We start from the raw sequence: 15,000 nt of genomic DNA, 5'->3' as shown, positions 1-15,000 counted from the left end.
CACTCACACACACTAGTTCCCATGTTTCTGTGCATTTGAATTTTACTGCATTTTAGGTTTAGAGAATCAACCCCATGATCTTGCTGTTGCTATTGCAATACTATTTCAGCTAAAGCTTCTAAGCAAATTGATGAACAAATACAAAAAAATATTACAATGTCTTGTTAAACACAAACTTTTGAAGGGTACTGTGTGCCTGTTTTACAGATTTTTTTTTTTTTTGGCACAATAAAAGCAGTCCATATATATCACCAGGATGTTCAATTAAAAAAACATTTGTGTTCCACATAATAAAAGGCAAATGGTTCTGAAATGACATTAGAGTGAATAAACGATGACATTTTTGGCTGAAATATCCTTTTAATCCATCATATGATATTGCGGATGTGTGTGACGGTCAGTCAAGCCAAGAGCATAAGCTTCTTTCTTTCTTTCTTTCTTTCTCTCTAGTAGAATAGAAATGTTCTTATCCTTTATGGCCAGTGAAGGAGGCCAGATCCCTGGAGGATGGACAGAGAAAGACAGAATAAGAGATAATGTGCTTCTGAAGGTTGTGTGAGTGTCTGCGGCGCTGGTGTCTTTAATTGGATGGTCCACTGTGAACTCCAGTACAGAAAGAGGTCAAACAAACCAAAGCATCACAGCGAGACCCTTAGGAGATGGCTGACGGCAGGCTGGCTGTGTGTGAGTGTGTCTCGGAGAGAGAACATCACAACAAGAGACCGTGTGTGACTTTATGACAGGCATAAAGAACACACACAGTGACGTCGTGATTGTTTAAAGAGACAGATCACCTGAAAGTATCATCATCATCATCTTTTTTCAGATGTTGCATGGGAAAAAGCTGCATGAACATTCCGAGAATTGACTTATTTTGTGTTTTCTGAAAAATCAAACTCGTAGTTTTTTTTACGAGACTGTCTCTTTAAGGCAGACGTTTTTGGTTGTCTCAGATTGGAAATGCACATGCACTTACAGTCTCCTTGAAATGACATTTGATGTGTGTGAGGGAGAAAGAAGCAGAAATCATGTTGCTGAGTGTTTCTGTAGGGCAAACCCTGAGCTGGTCTCTTGTGGTTGTATACAGTGCGTGCATGTGTGTGTGTGTGTGTTTGTTGGCGTTTCTGTTTGGATCAGATGCCTGAAGGCTCGCTTAAAGCAGAGAATGAGAGAACAAACACAGATACAGAGTTTGAAGATGATCTGTGTGTGCGTGTGTGTGTGTGTGTGTGTGTGTGTGTGTGTGTGTGTGCGTGTGTGTGCGTGTGTGTGCGTGCACTAGAGGTGTAATGGTACACAAACATGATGGTTCTGTACAAACCTCAGCTTTGACATCATGGTTTTGTTTGGTTTCGCTACAGCAGGAGAAAAAAATGAAAACTTTTTTTTACTAAACAAATTGTTCTTTCTTTAAATAAATTAAAAACATATTTACAATGTTCTTGGGGAAAAAATCTACTTCATTTTATGCACTAAAATTAGGTTAACCCCTTTTTGCATTACTTTAAGGGTACAATTTACGACACAGCCTGAACTTAAGTTTAATAACAAATTATTTAGAAATTTGATAATCGACACTCAACTTTAAAAAACAAATAAATAATAATAATAATAGGAAGGTTTGTATTATTATTATTTTTTTTAACTGGACATAATTTTTTTAAAGAAACTTTTATCAATCCAGGGATGCATTAAAATGCACTTCTCGATGAGAAGTGTCAGTAAAGACTCTTGTAATGTTACAACAGATTTATTTTAAATGGTAATAATAATTGTAGACTATTCGAATATTATTGATTTTACTGTAATTTTGATCAAGTTAATGCAGATATTTCCAACTGATATATTAGTAACCCAAGTTAACATTAAGTTATATGAATGATTATTGTATATTTCCAGTTCATATTTCAAATGATAATATTCTATAATTGAACAAATCTGACGATTCTCTAATGTTGGTCACATAGCTTGCAGAAAAAAAAAACTTCATATATTAGTAAAATATTTAGTAAGTGCTTTAGGTAACACTTCAGTATAGGGATCAATTCTCACTCATAACTAGTTGCTTATTATCATGCTTATTATATAAATCGCATATTCTGAATCCCTAATCCTAAACTTAACATCTATCTTACCACAATAAGCAGCAAATTCGGAGGCAAAAGTCATAGTTTTTTAATAACAATAATTTGATCATAAAATAAAGTGTCCGCTTTATTTAGATTTTTAAATGTAATTTGAATGAATGACTTATTCTCTCTTTCCCTCACCCAGTCACTAGAGGGCAGTGTTTTCATCAATCACACTAGATTGTTCATTTCACACACACACACACACACACACACACAGTGACATTGATGAAGTGTAAGTTGTAACAGCTGTTTAAGAGCCGGCAGTGTGTGTAATTACATGTTGGAAATACACACTGATCTATTAACACACACACACACACACTTGTGCATCCCTCGTATCTGCTGCATTCACACTGACCAGAATAAATCCTGTTAGAAAGATCTGTGTTATTGATGTCCTTGAGTGTGTGTGTTTAATTGTTTATTGAAATGTGTGTTTGTGTTTGCACAGATGTGGATCGATGTGTTTTGTTCCTCCTGTGTGTGTGACCTTCATATTTGTGCGCTCAGTCACCTCAGCATCTTATTAACTTCTCAACATCCAGAGTGTGTGTGTGTGTGTGTGTGTCCTGCAGGCTCCCTGGAGCTCTGAGCTGTGAAGGAGGGACAGATTGACTGAGTCATAGACCAGTTTCACTTATTACACTCGCGTGTGTGTGCGTGTAATTAGGTTGCTGTAATTGCTGTAGTAAATCTTGACGTGGGTCTGTGTGTGACCGGATGGAGCATTGATTTAAAATCATTACTCTGTGTGTGTGTGTGTGTGTGTAGTGCGTTCCTAATCTATCCACACATTCCTGGGAGTTAAAATATGATTGTGTTCAACCAGTGTGTGTGTGTGTGTGTTTGTGTCTGATCAGTAATTCAGGTCGTACTGTGTTTGTGCGTCACTGATGCAGACCTTCATGGCCAGAGGAGCCGAGGAGACACACACACACACACACACACACACACACACACTCTTTCTCTCTTGAGGTCATTTAGTGCCAATGTCACAGTCAAGAAAACGCATTAAAATGTATATGCCAAAAACAACTTAATCACACTTACTCTCCATCCTTTGACGGACTGTCTGTTGAACGTAATTACACACTTTAATTGAAAGAAGCGAGTCTGTGTGTGAGGAAAATCTCAAATCTCATGCTAGACTTTTTTCCATTGGTAAACTCTTGACAATTTGTTATTTTCTGTAATCAGTCTAAATGTTAAGTGAAATGCTGCAGTTCAAAGTTGCTCCAGTAGATGGCAGTATGACCCCACAAATAGAATACAGTCAGCCATACTAAATAAACACCTAATACATGCTTTTCCTTTATACACCGATATCATTTTAATGTGAAGTATTGATGTTGTTGATTTGGAAGAATAAATGAAAGGAAATTAACATTAAATATATTTAACCTACTTATTTTAAACTATCCTTAGAACAAATTATGTTCTCTCTTAACCTGTGGCTGTAGAAGATGAACAATATAACTGACTATTGACTGTGAGTCAGTGTTTTTTTTTAATTAAATATTTAAACAGAATTATTTTAATATAATAATGCCATATATATATATATATATATATATATATATATATATATATATATATATATATATATATATATATATATATAAATCATTAAAACTAATTATTTCCACTATTTGTGTGTATAACTGTACAAGACGAGCATAGTTAACTGACAATTGACTGTGGTTTTGGCATTTTTTTTTATATAATATAATAATTTACTTATTTAAACATGTTTATATCTCAGGATATCCATCTCTTAATTATCTCTTTTTACCCTTGTATGTATGTGTATGTATGTGTATATATGTGTGTATATATATATATATATATATATATATATATATATGTGTGTGTGTGTGTGTGTGTGTGTGTGTGTGTGTGTGTGTGTGTGTTTATTAACATCTTACATGCTATCTATCTATCTATTAGTATTTTACATGGTCTATAAAAAATACCATAAATACCAGTGTACATAAAACATGGTATAGAGTACAAAAAACATGGTACAGTTTGAATTGATGCTATTAAATGTTTTTTTTTTTTTTTTTTAATGTTGTCTACTTTTTGTTTTTGTCTTTTTTAAGACAATGACATTGACAAATGTCATCCATCAGAATCCATTGGACACATTCAAGGAAACTGGATTTTTTTAAATGATCTTTTTTGTCACTTTTTCACTTTTTGCTTGTTATTTTATGCAATATCTACTAAATATCTCTTCTGATTATTTATTTACACTGCAGTTGCACTGTTCATGCACCAGGGGTGCGCAAGTGAGCACACTCGAAACCCCGCCCACAGTCCGTCCCCCTGTGTCTGACCCTCCCATTTCCTGTGGGTCCATCCCGCCCCCCTCACACCACACCCTGCCATCTGGCACTGAGTCACCCCTCCTCTCCCCCTCATTCTCTCCGCTCTCATTCCTTCCTTTCCACACAAAAACAGGATGAAGGGCCCCTTTCAGCTCGAGGTTACCCTCAGCAACCAGAGCCCTGGAAACTCCCAGAAACACACACACACACTCATGAACATTTAAAGTTTAAAGGGACGGTGTCTCTCATCAGCTGCTGCTGTGTTTTACATTTAAAGCCCTAAACAACGACCACCTGCTCTCTTTCTGTCTCTCTCCAGCATCTGTCCCTCTTTCTTCTCATTCTTTCTTTGTGTCGAACTCCCTGCATTCCTGCTGGCAGCAAGTTAGTTTTCTATTAGATTACTGAAGTATGGAGTGTGTGTGTGTGTGTACTTGCTGACAAGCACATTCCCTTTCTCTCAAGAGGAGAAATATTCCTTAAATCTGCTTGCGTGTGTTTAAAAATGTATAATGAGACACTTCAACTGTTGCAAATTAGATTCTCAGAACAGAGCAAAGTTTCCATTTTAAAAGTAACAGATTCTTTACTAGTTACTACAGGACAGTTAATCCACAAAGGAGAGTTTTTATATATATATATATATATATATATATAGAGAGAGAGAGAGAGAGAGAGAGAGATAAACTCTCCATATATATATATATATATATATATATATATATATATATATATATATATATATATATATATATATATATGAAAAGCTTCAGTAACTTTACTTTTAAACTTTACTACAGATTTCAAAAGCAAACTCTGAGGTAAAGTTGAGTGTTTTGAAATAGGTGTAAGTTTGTGCTGCAGTGTGTTATTTCGTCCACTAGAGGCGCCAGCGCTCCACCATAAACTTCCACAGAACAGAACAAAGGAGGCTGTCATCAATACATTTTACACTAAAAATACTCTCTAATGAAAGAGAGCCAGATGAAAACACAGTTTCTCTCCGTGCGAGTGGATTGCATTGAGCTTGTGTGTGGTTTGCTGATTAGCTGGAGTTCACTCGCATTCACGTTAACATGCTGGACATGTCTGTCTGTCTCTCTCTCTCTCTCTCGCTGTGACCTTCCACTCGCATAAACTATTGCCTTGTATGGGAAAAGTAGAGCAGCTGTGTGTGTGTGTGTGTGTGTGTGTGTTTAAATGAGATTAGGAGTTCCAGAAACAGCAGATATGATGACTGTGGTTTACGCTAAACTAATATACACAGAAACACAATAATTATCGTTTAAGACAGACAAAGAGACAGGACATAGAAGTGGAAAGACAGCTGGACACTTACAGAAATAAACATTTGTGTGTGTGTGTGTGTGTGTGTGTGTGTGTGTGTTGATGGTTTAAAGTATTTATAGTTTGTCCCAAGAAGAGAGCTGAATGTAACTATTCCTCCCTTTAAAAACATTTGAGATATTTTTTTTTATTTGGTGAGTATACACGCATATAATATACACTATAATACAGTATATTAAGAAATGTTACCATATGTATATACTGTATATTTTACGGGTGTGTGTGTTTAAGTTCTAAAAGTTCTCTTGGATGTTTTAGTTTTGTCTGTAGTCATATTTTTCTTTGTGGAGGGGAAAAAAGCAACAGTGATAAACGATATGTCCTGAATGGACGGTGTGTGTTGGAACTCTTTTGTTTGAAGCAGCTGTGTACTGAGACTGGAGTCCATGAGAGGAGGATAAAGGCCTGAAAGGATGAAAAGACCTCAGGCAATACAAGAATACAAAAGGCAGCAGGAGTTTTACAACACAATCCTGAAACAATAACATTAAAGAGCATGTGTTTGATAGTTCGTGACTGTGCAATCTCACACACACACTCTGTAATGTAATGTTAATGTAACACAGATGTGCTGTAGTCGTGCTGCAGTTCTCATTGTGACCTGCAGAGGCACCATTGGCTCATAAATGAGTTTTGGGTTCTCATCTCAGTGTGTGTGTGTGTGTGTGTGTGTGTGTGAGAGAGAGTGAGAGGGAGAGAGAGAGAGAAAGACCAGCAGCCATTTTGAACACAGATCCCATTTTATGAATCACAGGCAGTGAGTAGCAGAGTATGGGGGGTGTGCATGTGTGTGTGTGTGTGCATGTGTGTGTGTTCTTGGCTGAGCGCAGAATCAATCACACACTTACCCACTGACAGAGATTTCAGGCTATAATGTGCCATAGATAAGCAAAACTCTATCTAGTATTTTCTTTCTTTTTTTATTTTGCTTCAAAACTCAGTCACAGATTCAAGATGTTTATAATTTAAGTTCTTTTTTCAGTACGAATCATGCATAGTAAGGAAAGGCAAGTTGATTTATATACAGAAGCACATTTCATATACAATGGTAATTCAAAGTGCTTTACATAAATGGGATTTCTAAAAAAGTATACAAAATGCGTTAAATCTGAAATTAACAAATGCGTTTTAAAAAAGTATTATTAATCAATTTAAAATGCATTAAAAATTCTGAAATAGATATTTCCTCTTTTTTTGATGTTGTCAAGTTATAAAGGTAACAATGTATTTTTTCTGTCCGCTTTATTCTAACAAAATAGAAACAAGAGGAAAAACTGGAATAAAATAAATACATATTAAATGAAACATTTTAAATTAGAAATGTTGACTTAGCAAATAATTGAAATGAATACATAAAATATTAATAACATAATTAAAACTGAAGTAATTTATTAAAGCTAAATGAACTGACCTAAAGAAAAAGTAAAAAGTCTTTAAAATGTAAAAAATAAGAAGAAAAAAGAAAAATAAGAAATAATATAAGAAAACCAGGACCATTAAAAAGAGGCCATTGCATTACTATATATTCATATATGCTGTACTAGCTATACTTTTTGATGATTCATAAATCAGGTAAATATCATCTCATTTAGAGTTTGATTCATGTACACGTGTCTTACATAAGTGAACATGAGCAGCCATTCTTTAAGACCTAATGAGTGAAAGTGTGTGTGTGTGTGTGTGTGTGTGTGTGTGTGTGTGTGTGTGTGTGTGTGTGTGTGTGTGTGTGTGTACAGTATGTGTGTGTAATGTAATCCAGAGCTACTCACTCTCTTGAGCGGCTCCATATGCTGCTGTAACTCAATACACACACACACACACACACACACACAGAGATGCCAGACACAAATGTACTGCTCGGAAATGAGGTACAGAGAGAAAAAAATAAGTTTGAAAGGAGCCTGAAAATAGAGGAGAGAAACTATTCAAAGAGAAAGAATAAAAGACAGACGTGGACATGAGTGAGAGAGGGTGGAAGAGAATTACAGAGCAGACTGCAGATAGAGATGAGGATGTTTATCTGATCTTCATCGTGTCTTTCACTGATTATTACACACACGATGCTGTGTGTGTCCGTGGGGTTTCTCTGGAGACTTCAGTCTTCATGTTTCATTAAAGCTGTCAGGCGTTTGACTCTTGACCCTGAGTCCTGACCCCTGACCTCTGACCTCCTCCTGCTCCTCACAGTCTGTCTTTAGATCAGAAATGCCAGCACACTCATGTTTGTGTGTGTACAGAGACCCTTTTCTTTTCTGTATTAGATAATTCCTATGCTATTTGAAGTTAAGTCTCTTTTATTTGTTATAATAATTATTTTATTAATTATTTTGAGCCATAAATAATTTTTTTTGTACAGCTATCATGGTCAGTAAAAAAAAAAAAACTTGTTGTGCACGACCTATTTAAAAAATGTGTCATTTTTTATTAAGGTTTTTTTCTCTTTGTATTTCACTTTAATACATATTCGTCACTTTTTATTATTAATATTTTTATTTTGTTTTTTTGTTTTTGTACTTCACTTTAGTACTTTGATGTAGTGTTGATATTGTTATTATTAAAAATGGTTTTCTGACAGAAATAGATCTAAAATTTGATTAATGAAGTATAATTATTAAATGAAAAATAAAGAAAATAATAAATAAAAATAGAAATATGCATAAAATATAAATAGAAAATATAAATATATTTTTATTATCTAACTATTAAAAATCATATTATATATTTAAAATAAAGCCAGAACAAAATTAAATCTAAGTAAAAAAAAAAGAAGTACTAAAAGTACGAAGTACTAAAACTCAATCTAAATAGAAATATTAAAAATATTAATTTGCGTGCTAAATTAAATATAAATATATACATTTAAAGCTAAAAAGAAATATAAAAAACTAATAAAATTGATAAAGGCACTTCAAATTGTTAAAACTAAAACAAAAATATTAAATCGCATAATAATAGGACATAAATTATACTAAAATTGAAACTGAAGTTTAAAGTACTTCTAGATCAAGTACAGCAAATACAACTCCTGGACATCGATGTCACTATTCTTGATGTGTCATAGCAACTCATTTATTCCCTATGACAACAGTTAAATATCATGTGAGGGTGTATTACATTTTTACATACATGCATTTAAGCGACTGACAGTGCATTCAGGGTACACATTTTTTTAACAGTATGTGTTAAATTGAACCCACAACCCTTTGTGCTGCTCATGCAATGCTCTACCACTGAGCCACAGGAACACCTTATATGTGTCCAGCCTTCAAGAAACATCATTTTCAGGGCATGTCTGAATCCAAGGGTCATGAGTATTTATCCTCTCTCTTTATTTCTTGTCTTTTTCTAGGTAAGAAGGATCAAGAAGCATCTGAGGATAAGAAAAACGCTCCGAAGAAGAAGGCAAAGGAGCTGAAGGTGCTCGACTCCAAAACATCCCAGAATCTCTGTGAGTAACAGCCGAGCATGAATCTTCATTCAGATGTGAAATATCTCACTAGTTTAACACCGTAATTTATAGTGTTGTTTACTCAAAACTCTGTCTGTGTGTGTGTGTGTGTGTGTTGCAGCTATATTCTTGGGTTCAAACAGGATGCCTTATGAAGAGATGAAGAATGTCATCCTGGAGGTCAACGAGAATGTTCTCACTGAAAACATGGTGCAGGTAGAAAAATGGATTCATATTTAGTGGATTTTTTTTTCTTTGGAAAGCAATCCGGCCTAACTTGTTATAATGCATATTTAATTTTGCATGCGAGAAAACAACTTATGTTGAAGTCAAAAGAAAATTCAACCAATAATTACCTTGTATAAAAGTTTGTTGTTTTGATATTATTCAAGTCTATATTTTGAAGATTGCTGTGCTGAGATCCTTCATCGTAACATAAAGGACATTTCAAATGAAAGAGTTTTTTGGGGTGAATTAATCTTTAGTGCTATTCCAAATTAATGTTGTTTAAATACTAAAAATGTTTCATTTGTAATATCTTATTAAAACATAACTTTTATTAGAGTCAGTTTTCATTGTCCAATCAATTCCCCATTATATAAATCAAGCCCCACCCTAAAATACAGTTGAATGTTGTGTTTTGCCTCAGAAATGTAAATGTCTCTTATGCAATTTCCAAACTGCATTCGTTAAGTTTTGGTGGGCAAACCAAAATGTCTGGTGGACAAAAACAGTGAAAGTGGCATCATCTTTCTTGTGCTAATCAGCTGCTGCGTGTTTTTCAGAGTTTGCTGAAGCTGCTGCCGGAGCAGGAATTACTGAACACATTATCAGAGATGAAAGACGAGTATGAGGAGCTGGCTGAGTCTGAACAGTTTGGAGTTGTGGTGAGAGAAACACACGTATAAACACTCCTGTAAAATGTATAGTGTATGTAAAATGTATAGTGTATACATACATCAGACATTTAGCCATTGAAAAATTATCCTTGTTTTGGTTTACAAATATGTATTAGCGCTCCAGTGACTCCTCACAAAAATTCACTCAGACAGGAGTGTAGCATCTGGGTTTGCAGGTGCATATGTCGAGCCGAGGGGTAACTTTGAATTAAAACGAGGGAACTAATAGAGCCCTGCACCCAGCCCTTGTCCAAAAGCTTCTCAGAATTACCAGCCCGAGTCCGACCCAAGCCCGCATTTGTTTTTCCTCTCTTTTCCATTTATAACTGCCTATTGCAGTCATTAAAATAGCTCAGTGTTTTTTTTTTTCTTCTTTCTTTTAAGTAAAGACCATACACCCAGCATCTGAGAGTAAGCTGACCATATGTTTGATCAATTTAGCCTTCTCAAATCAACATGCCTTCAAATAAAATCTATATAAAACTGGCGAATATCCAATTGTTTGTGCAGCGCGTGGAAGCTGAAGCACGCTTATTTTATTTTTATTAACCGTGAAAACTTAAAATATGCCGTCATTTTTGCTCATAAAGGTAAGGTTAATACATCATTCGGAAGTGCAAATGGTCTACTTTTATTTGTGTGCACTCACAATATCAACAAATAAAGAAAACAGTAGGATGCGCTTTCTGCCGTCTCGGTTTTTAGCAGGAGCGCTTCACAAAACATTACTAAAATGAACCGAAACTCAGGGAATAGTTGCCTTGCGGATGTGAGAAATAAATCTGTAGAATGCTTTAAACTACTACCTAAAAAAATTATAATTCAAATCAAGAACAATAATAAAACACTTATGTAATCGTTATGTAATCCTAAAGTTGCGTTTCTCTATAAAGGTGTCCAATGAGGAGATAATAAGTCACGATCTCAACTCACTGATATAAAAAATAATAAGAATATCTCCTTACAGTTGTGCCAAGATTGTGTTTGCATGCGGTACAAATAATGTGGTACATTTTGATGCCACATTGGTAAAAAATATGATTATAAAATCAGGTTATACGCATTGTGTAAAGTTAATTTGAAAATTCCATCTATAAAAAAAAAAAAGCCTGTGGCATTCAACCTATTATTCTTCACATTTATCACGAAAACAGCAATAAAATAAAGGGTCCCATACTTTGTAAAAATGTTCTGCATGTGGTCCTGAGGCTGACTTACTCAGATACATGTGTATATCTCTCTGTAGATCAGTTCAGTGAAGCGTCTGAAGCCCCGTCTGACCTCCATCCTCTTCAGACTTCAGTTTGAGGAGCAGGTGAATAACGTCAAGCCGGAAGTGGTGGCGGTGACGGCCGCCTGCGAGGAGCTTCGGAAGAGCGAGAGCTTCTCCAAACTGCTGGAGATGACGCTGCTGCTGGGAAACTTCATGAACGCAGGATCACGCAACGCCAAAGCTTTCGGCTTCAGCATCAGTTACCTGTGCAAGGTGATTTCCAACATTACATTCTGTGTTCATCTGATGCCTTTCTAAAGAGTATTTTTTTTTACTTCATTTGATAGCTTGTCTGACATATCTAATAGTTCTCTTTCTAAAGAACGTGTTTTGTGCCTCTTAAAGCTTTTGTAATGTAATGAGACAACAGTTTGTACCCTGTTTTGGAAAAGTGCCTGAGGTCACCACAAAGTTAGCAGTAAACAAACGTGTGTGTGTGTTTAGTTGAGAGACACTAAATCAGCCGATCAGAAGCAGACTCTACTGCACTTCCTGGCGGAAATATGTCAGGAGCAGTATCCTGAGGTCATGACCTTCTCAGAGGAGCTCATCCACGTGGAGAAAGCCAGCAGAGGTCTGTCTCAATCTCATCAATGGTTCTTTTATTAGTTTATATAAACTAGCATTCAGAAGTTTTTTATATATATATATATATATATATATATATATATATATATGTATAGAATTCAACAAAGATGAATTATAAAAAGATCAAAAGTGTCATTTATGATGTTATAGAAGATTTCTATTGCAAATAAATGCTGCTCTTTTAAAATGTCTGTTCTAAAGTATCCTGAAAAATCATATATATCACGGTTTCCACAAAAATATGAAGCAGCGCAAGACATTGCTAAAAATCAGAAATGTTTTTGAGCATGCAAATTAGCATATAAGAATGATTTCTAAAGGATGTGTGATGATGCTGAAAATTCAGTTTTGATCACAGAAATAAATTACATTTTAAAATATATTACAACAGAAAACATGTATTTTCAAGTCTAATAATATTTCACTATATTACTTTTATTTTTTTACTGTGTTTGATTGAGTAAATGCGCCTTTGCTAAGCAGAAGAACTTCTTCCAGGATAAATAAAAATAGTTTGAACTGTAGTGAGCTACTAATCTCATTTCATAACAGTTATGTATTTGTATATTCATCATTTTCTCTCTCTCAGTGTCGGCAGAGATGCTTCAGAAGAATCTAGATCAGATGGGAAAGCAGATTAAAAACCTGGAGAAAGACATCGAGACGTTCCCCCCGCCGCAGAGCGACAGGGACAAATTCGTAGAGAAGATGACCATATCCTTTATTTCCACCCCGGCCTGTTGCATGACAGGAACTGTTTCCACAGTAATTTCCTCAAACAATAATGCTATAAAAATACACGGTCGATTATCCATTGTGACATCACTTCCTGTTTGGGTTCCGGAAACAAACAAGAGTTTATGAATTCATGAATGGACGTTCATGAGGATGTTTGTTCTAGAACTTGCTCTCTGATGAGGGGAAAAACAACTCATTGAATGTTTTTAGTATTTTTTTCTAGTATAAATATAAATTTTGCGTTATAGTGAATCATAATAGCGTGTGATTTTTCTTGACAAAGTTGTGTACAGTTTTGTAGCGACGGCTGGTGAGCAATTTGAGAAGCTCAGGCTGATGCATGAGAACATGGAGAAGCAGTATGAGGACTTGGGCAAGTACTTTGTCTTCGACCCCAAGAAAATTAGTCCAGAAGAGTTCTTCGGTGACCTCAACAACTTTAGGAACATGTTCCAGGTCAGTACACAACCAGCGGTCGACTGAAAATATGACCAGTTAACCTAGGTTTCTTTACATTACATTTTTTCTCGGTCTTATTGTGAACAAATCATCAGTGCGTGTGTGACCCTGGACCTCCAAACCAGTCAGAAGGGTCAATATTTTGAAACTAAGATTTATGCATCATCTGAAAGCTGAATAAATAAGCATTCAATTGATTTATGATTTGTTAAGAACTGTGATACAACTATTTGAAAATCTGAGGCCAAATGAAGTTCTTAGCTATGCATATTACTAATCAAAAAATAAGTTTTGATATATTTATGGTATGAAATTTACAAAATATCTTCATGGAACATTATCTTTACTTAGTGTCCTAATGATTTTTGGCATAAAAGAAAAATCAATAATTTTGACCCATGCAATGTATTGTTGTCTATTGCTACAAATAGACACATGCTACTTGTGACTGGTTTTGTGCTTCAGGGTCACATAGTCTTCATCATTTTTCATCAAAATGTAAAAACTTTGCTTCTTTTGTTCATGAGATTAGCAGTCTCACTTAAAAACCTAATTTAGTGACTTTTCATCATCCAATCAAGTCTTCATAATATAAATCAAGTCCTACAATAGTAGACATATTCTCTGTGTCATAAAGAGGGAATAGACTTAAAACACACACTTATCTTATCCGTTCATCGTAACGCTTCATAAACCGTTTTCTCCTTCAGCTGAGCAAACACAAGCAGGTGTGAATCAGAAATCTTAAGGTCACAACTTAACTTGTGTGTGTCTGTTTTACAGCAAGCGGTGAAGGAGAACCAGAAACGGAAAGAAGCAGAGGAGAAGATTCGTCGAGCCAAACTGGCGCGAGAGAAAACGGAAAAAGAGAAAGAGGAGAAACAGAAGAGAATAAACGCTGGACAGATTCCCAACATCAATGATGGTAAAGATTCACATTGTGTGTGTGAGACACATCCAGGTCGCATTTCTCTCCCAACTTCATTTTCAAATGTTATTCATTTTCTTCTTTACTGCTTTCTTTTCCTGGTTTTGGGGTGAAATGTGACCTGGACATGCTCTCGTGAGATTTAGACCATTTTGAAAAAATCTCTGTAGCTCTCCTCTTTCCTGACACGTATTCTTCTTGAACACAGATTGCTCCTTTTTCCCGTCACACACTGATTCACACTTAACATTTAATGTGGATCATGTGAAATCATTTGGCCACAGTAGTGTATCTAATAAATAAGCTGTCTCTCTCACACACACTCTCTTTTGTGTGTGTGTGTGTGTGTGTGTGTGTGTGTGTGTGTGTGTGTGTGTGTTTTTCTCTCTCTGTCTCTCTCTCTGACCTACTTTTCTCGCCTGGCTGTAGTTTGAAACTTTTGGGGTTCCAAATTTCCACTCTCATTATTTCTGCAGACCTGTGTGTGTGTGTGTGTGTGTGTGTGTGTGTGTGTTTGAGGGAGGATGATAGAAAAACATGGGTAATAAAGTCCCATTTGTTGACATTAGTTAATACATGAGCTAACATTACCTGATATATTTACAGCATTTATTAATCTATTAATATTAGGAAGAAAAAATTCAGTTGTTCATACTTCATGTTAGTTTATTAATCTTTAGATTTTAAAAACGTGTTTATAGCATTAAGATTAATAAGTGCTAATTGTTAGTTCTTGTTAATCAAAGTGGTTATTGTGTATAACTAATTATAGTTATTAGTTATTGTGGTTATGTTATTTGTATTTATTTTTTATTTGTTTTTGTTTTTTTAAACGCTACTATTAAGCTATATATTTTT

At 35.1% G+C, this 15,000-nt stretch overlaps 1 protein-coding gene across 1 annotated transcript in view; it reads left to right on the top strand.

Annotated features, from left to right (window-relative positions):
* LOC127971203 (protein diaphanous homolog 1-like) overlaps nucleotides 1-15,000 on the top strand; it is a 106,546-nt gene that overhangs the window by 81,043 nt on the left and 10,503 nt on the right. The window contains 8 exon segments of the mRNA XM_052574043.1: nucleotides 9,159-9,257; nucleotides 9,379-9,473; nucleotides 10,043-10,144; nucleotides 11,403-11,642; nucleotides 11,874-12,003; nucleotides 12,607-12,732; nucleotides 13,048-13,211; nucleotides 13,998-14,139. Of these exon segments, the coding sequence (XP_052430003.1) occupies nucleotides 9,159-9,257; nucleotides 9,379-9,473; nucleotides 10,043-10,144; nucleotides 11,403-11,642; nucleotides 11,874-12,003; nucleotides 12,607-12,732; nucleotides 13,048-13,211; nucleotides 13,998-14,139 (1,098 nt within the window).

This window comes from Carassius gibelio, chromosome B14 (assembly GCF_023724105.1).
Source record: "Carassius gibelio isolate Cgi1373 ecotype wild population from Czech Republic chromosome B14, carGib1.2-hapl.c, whole genome shotgun sequence".
Taxonomy (NCBI): Eukaryota; Metazoa; Chordata; class Actinopteri; order Cypriniformes; family Cyprinidae; genus Carassius; species Carassius gibelio.
The sequence above is the reverse complement of the archived record's forward strand: the minus strand, read 5'-3'. Positions and strand labels throughout refer to the sequence as shown.